Source organism: Penaeus vannamei, chromosome 16 (assembly GCF_042767895.1).
Source record: "Penaeus vannamei isolate JL-2024 chromosome 16, ASM4276789v1, whole genome shotgun sequence".
NCBI lineage: Eukaryota > Metazoa > Arthropoda > Malacostraca > Decapoda > Penaeidae > Penaeus > Penaeus vannamei.
In genome coordinates this window covers 18,609,718-18,614,717 of record NC_091564.1, presented here as the reverse complement: position 1 = coordinate 18,614,717, position 5,000 = coordinate 18,609,718, and the positions used below count along the sequence as shown (strand labels likewise).

Genomic DNA, 5,000 nt, shown 5'->3' with positions numbered 1-5,000 from the left:
GAGAAGAAAGACATGGAGAGAAATGGAACACCGAGAAGGATGGAAGGGAGAGGAGGAATGGAGGGGGGAATGGAGAGAGAGGGAGATAAAGAAAAAAGAAAAGGAAGGGAAGGAGGGAGAAGGGACCATTAGTTCATTTGATCGTTTTTTTTTATTATTATTATACGAAGATAGCAACATTGGTATTATCACTGATGCGATCCATCTGAATGGGACCAATGACAAGCCAAAGCGTACCCGTCTTTTTAATCAACATATTTCTTCTCATCAACTGTTTACCTTACCTGTTATTAGCCTATTCCATATTGTTTTATTTAATGCATTTCTTGTTGTAGCTAGAAAACCTTACCTTCACGACGCCTGCTAATTCTTCTGTTTTCCTGCCCTTCTTGGTCGACGAAAGAGCCTGTAATTCCGACTTTGAAGATCCAATTATCAGATACCTGGTGGAGGAGATATTGGAACAAGAGAATTAGGAAGGGTTAAGATCATAGGAAAAGAACCGGTGTCATTATTTTCATTATTATCATAACTTCATTCACTATTTATCATTGTCATTATCATTTTCATCATGGAAGGTCCAGTCTGGTTTACTAGCTACTTGAAGAGAAAATTAGCTTTCAGGCTAGAAATCAAATCACGTTGTGTTTCATTTCCTCCTTTTGTTTTCATGATCCTCTCCCAAATATTCCCCGTGGTTGTCCTGGAGCTTGGATCAGTCATATCAGGTAATCGTATCAGGAATTTCATTTGTCAGCAGAAGGCCTGGATTTTTGTACAGCATTTCCTCCATATGATTGCATAAGCTGATGCCCTTCTTACTTCTTCGTTCATGGGGGGGGGGGGTGATTAATTTACCTTCATCGACCAACCACAATGGCCATTTACGACAGTCTAGTATAATTACTATTGATTTTATCTAACACTACAACTTCTGCTGGTGTCCTGAGGTAGTTAAAAATTACGAAAATTTCTCATAGTTAGTGATATATTGCATTAATCTGGCAAACAACTTACACGCATGGAAGGCACCAGGAAAGGAAAACATTAAGGGGATTCTAAAGTGAGGAAAGTAGCTAGCAATAGCCATTACGAGAGAAAACTTAGAGTTGCGTGGAAAGCACACCCTCTAAGTACTCCTCACCGTTACTATCACTATTATGAACGTAATACTACCACCATTACCACAATCATAGCGCCACAACCACACCTAGATGATACACCATACCTACTGCAATACCACAGACCCTTCCATGTTACCACAGTCTATCTCCCTCCCCTCCACCCTTATCCCCCCCCCCCCACACACACACACACCTTCCATCGTAGTCCCACACATAGTCACCAAGGTCAGCAAAGGTCAAGAGGGGTGTGACGTCACCAAGGAGGAAGACGTACCCCCTGCACGAGAAGGAACTCCACAACACTTTCTGAAAGTCGAGTGGCTCTTCGATCTTCACCAACTTGAAGAGAAAGAGGGAAATGTAGATTAAGAATTTTAAGAATTTTTTTTTTGCTTTTGTTTGTTTTTTATTTGGTTTAGTTGTAGTGTTGTATGTTTACTTTAGGACATTGCTGCTGTTGTTGATGTTATCATCACCAATATCATTATTATTATCATTATTACTATTTTGAGGAGGAGGAGGATGACATTTTTACCATTATCATTAGTAGTAGTAGTAGTAATTGTAGTAGTAGTAGTAGTTGCAGTAGTATCATTATCATCATCATCATCAATTTCATCATCATTATTATTTTCTATCATTATTGTCATTACTATTACTATTACGATTATCATTATTATTATTATTATTATTATTATTATTATTATTATTATTATTATTATATTATCATCATTATTGCCATTGTTGTTATTAATATAATAATTATTATCATCATTATTTTCATTATTACAATTATCATTGTTATTTTCATCATTGTTGTTATTATTTTCATTGACATCATTATTGGCATCATTATCATTACTATTATCATTATAAAGATGATGATGATGATGATGACGGTGATAACGATACTGATGATCATCATCATCATCATAATTGTTATTATTGTTATTATTATTATCAGTATATTATTCATTATTATTCGTATTGTCATCACTATCATTATTATAACCATCATTATATTTTTCATTGTTCATCATCATCATTATCTTTACTATCATTATAACTATCATCATTATTACCACCATTAACATTGCTATTACTGTTGGTCTTGTTTTTGTTATCATCATTGATAATATTTTACTATTATTATTATCGCATTTATCTCTATGTTTCACCGTTATAATAAGGTTGATAATAATAACGATAACAATGATAATTATTATCACCATCATTATCACTCTCATTACTATCAAAATCTTTTATCCTAATTATCACTATTATCATTCTTACCATCAAGTACTAGTATCTTCAGATTTGCATTTTTCTTTTGTTCATAATTGTACATACCTTTTTTTCTGATTTCTCAGTGTCAATATAAGATATAAAGGTCAAGTATATGAGATTAGAGAATTAATGGAAAATACTGATCTGGAGTGATATGACACAGATAAGGAAACGAAAATGATCTTAAAGGAAAAAAAATAATAGATAAATAAAAGATAAATAGATAAAACAGGGAAATGAAAAAAATCGAGTATTCTTTGAGTATTAGTATATAAAGATTTGCATTTTTCTTTTGTTCGTAATCTGTACATACCTTTTTCGTGATTTTTCAAATTAGCAATATAAAAATTTGAAGGTCAAATATGCGAGGGAATTAAAAGAAAAATACTTGATCTGGAGTAATATGACACAGATTGCGAAGCGAAAACTATCTAAAAAAAAAAGAAAGAAAGAAAAAAAAAAGCGATCATCAAAGGCGTCTGATCATTTTCTTGATTCCGTGAAATTCGTTTTTAATCCATGAAAGGAGTGACGTCATTATTTTGCGTGGAGAGAAATGAAGTTGATATGACTTACGAAAATGATGATAGTGATGATGGTGATAATGATAATGCTCTTAATGATAATGACGACGATGATGAGGATATTGATAGTAATAATGACGATACTAATACCACTGTCAATTAATTTACCATTACTACTACTACTATTACTGCTACTACTGCTAGGGATGATATCAATACTAAAAATGATAGTAATGATAACAGCACTGATAGTGATAATGATAATAATGATTATCGTTACTATCATTATCAATATAGTAATCATTACTATTATCATTATTATCATGATGATGATGATGATGATGATAATAATAATAATGATAATGATAGCAATAATAACAATAACAATAATAAAAGATAATGATAACATTAATAATAAAATGATAATGAAATAATAATAATGATAATAATAACAAAACAATAATAAGAAATAATGATAAGAATAATGATGAAGATGATAATGATAATACTAATGATAAAGATGATAATGATAATACTAATGATAAAGATGATAATGATTAATACTAATGATAGTAATAAAGATAATAATAACGAGACGTGTCGATAATAGCAATGCAATAATTATAATAATGGTAACACTGCAAAACAACAACAGAGCAACCATACTATCAACGAGGGTAACAAATTAACAGCAACTAAAACAAAATAGTAATAACACAAAACAATAATGATGATAAGGATAAGAACAATACAGTAATAATAAACCAATAATGATAATACTATAACGATAATAATGATAATAATGATGGTAAGGGTAATAACGGTAATGATAGCTATAACAGCAAAAAATAAGCAATGACAAAGTTAATATCAATGATAATGACGACAACGATAACAAAAACAACAATATCAGTAGTAGTAGTAGTAGTAGTAGTATCATTATTATTGTTATTATTAATCAAGAAATAATGATAATGATTGCTGCTGAATCTAATGATGGCTGTAACGATAACAATAATGATAAAGATTAGATAAGAATAACTAATACTAATCACAATATACCGTCGATAATGATACTAAGAATGACAAATAGGCATTAGAGATAAAGACAAAAATAAAATATGCAGTGGTAATGAACACACTAGAAATGAGCATAACGGTACGGATTAAAAGGAACACAGAAAATGAAGTCACAAAAGAAAAGAAATCAATCACATTAAAAAGGGGAAATAAAGATAGAAATAAAAGAAAACGTAGCCCAACACACACACACACACACACACACACACACACACACACACACACACACACACACACACACACACACACACACACACACACACACACACACACACACACACACACACAAGAAAAAAAATAAAAATTCAATACCTGTTTCGGGTTGGGCAGCGCCACGAGCTGCCTCAGAGACCCCGAATCCTCGAAGTGAGAGTCGAAGACCAGCGCCAAGACACACTCTCTCATCTCCTCCGTCACAATGGCAACCAGTAAACGAGAAAGAGAGAGATCTCCCTCTTGAATGACCTCCGTGGATGACCCGGCATCACCCAGAACCGAAACGGGGAGATGACCTGACCTCAAATATCCTAGGTTGAGTTCGGTGGCGAGAGGCAAAGATTTCGGGGTGTCGTTCAGTGCTGCGGGAGGGAGGAGTGTGAAGAATTTTGCGTTTGAAATAAAAGTTGGTTTTAAATTTGTCAAGTATATCTACGTAAATGGAATATTCTAGTTATGCAATGAGTATAGCTAATACAAGACAAAATATCAGAAAAAAGAGACGTGCCTCGGGCTTCACTGTGACCAAGGAAGCAGCCCTCGTTCTCGGAGCAGGCCTCTAGAGTTTGTGCAGCGAAGAACACCACGCACAAAGCTGTCGTGTGTAAGGACGCTAAGTAATCGGCCATGGCACCTGTAACAGTTAAAAACAGGAATTTCGTCTGTTCATCTCCAGGAAAGTGAACAAACTTTCATATTTGATATTGATCTTTTCATATATAGATGCTCTGTATCTTTATCTACTTTTGTATTTATTAATACTATTATT

General features: G+C 33.1%; 1 protein-coding gene across 1 annotated transcript in view; it reads right to left on the bottom strand.

Annotated features, from left to right (window-relative positions):
* LOC113820972 (probable glutamate receptor) overlaps positions 1-5,000 on the bottom strand; it is a 139,585-nt gene that overhangs the window by 13,831 nt on the left and 120,754 nt on the right. The window contains exons 3-6 of the mRNA XM_070131293.1: positions 4,740-4,865; positions 4,328-4,593; positions 1,318-1,463; positions 350-443 (exon numbers count right to left, since the gene is read on the bottom strand). Of these exons, the coding sequence (XP_069987394.1) occupies positions 350-443; positions 1,318-1,463; positions 4,328-4,593; positions 4,740-4,865 (632 nt within the window). The remainder of the gene's footprint in view (positions 1-349; positions 444-1,317; positions 1,464-4,327; positions 4,594-4,739; positions 4,866-5,000) is intronic.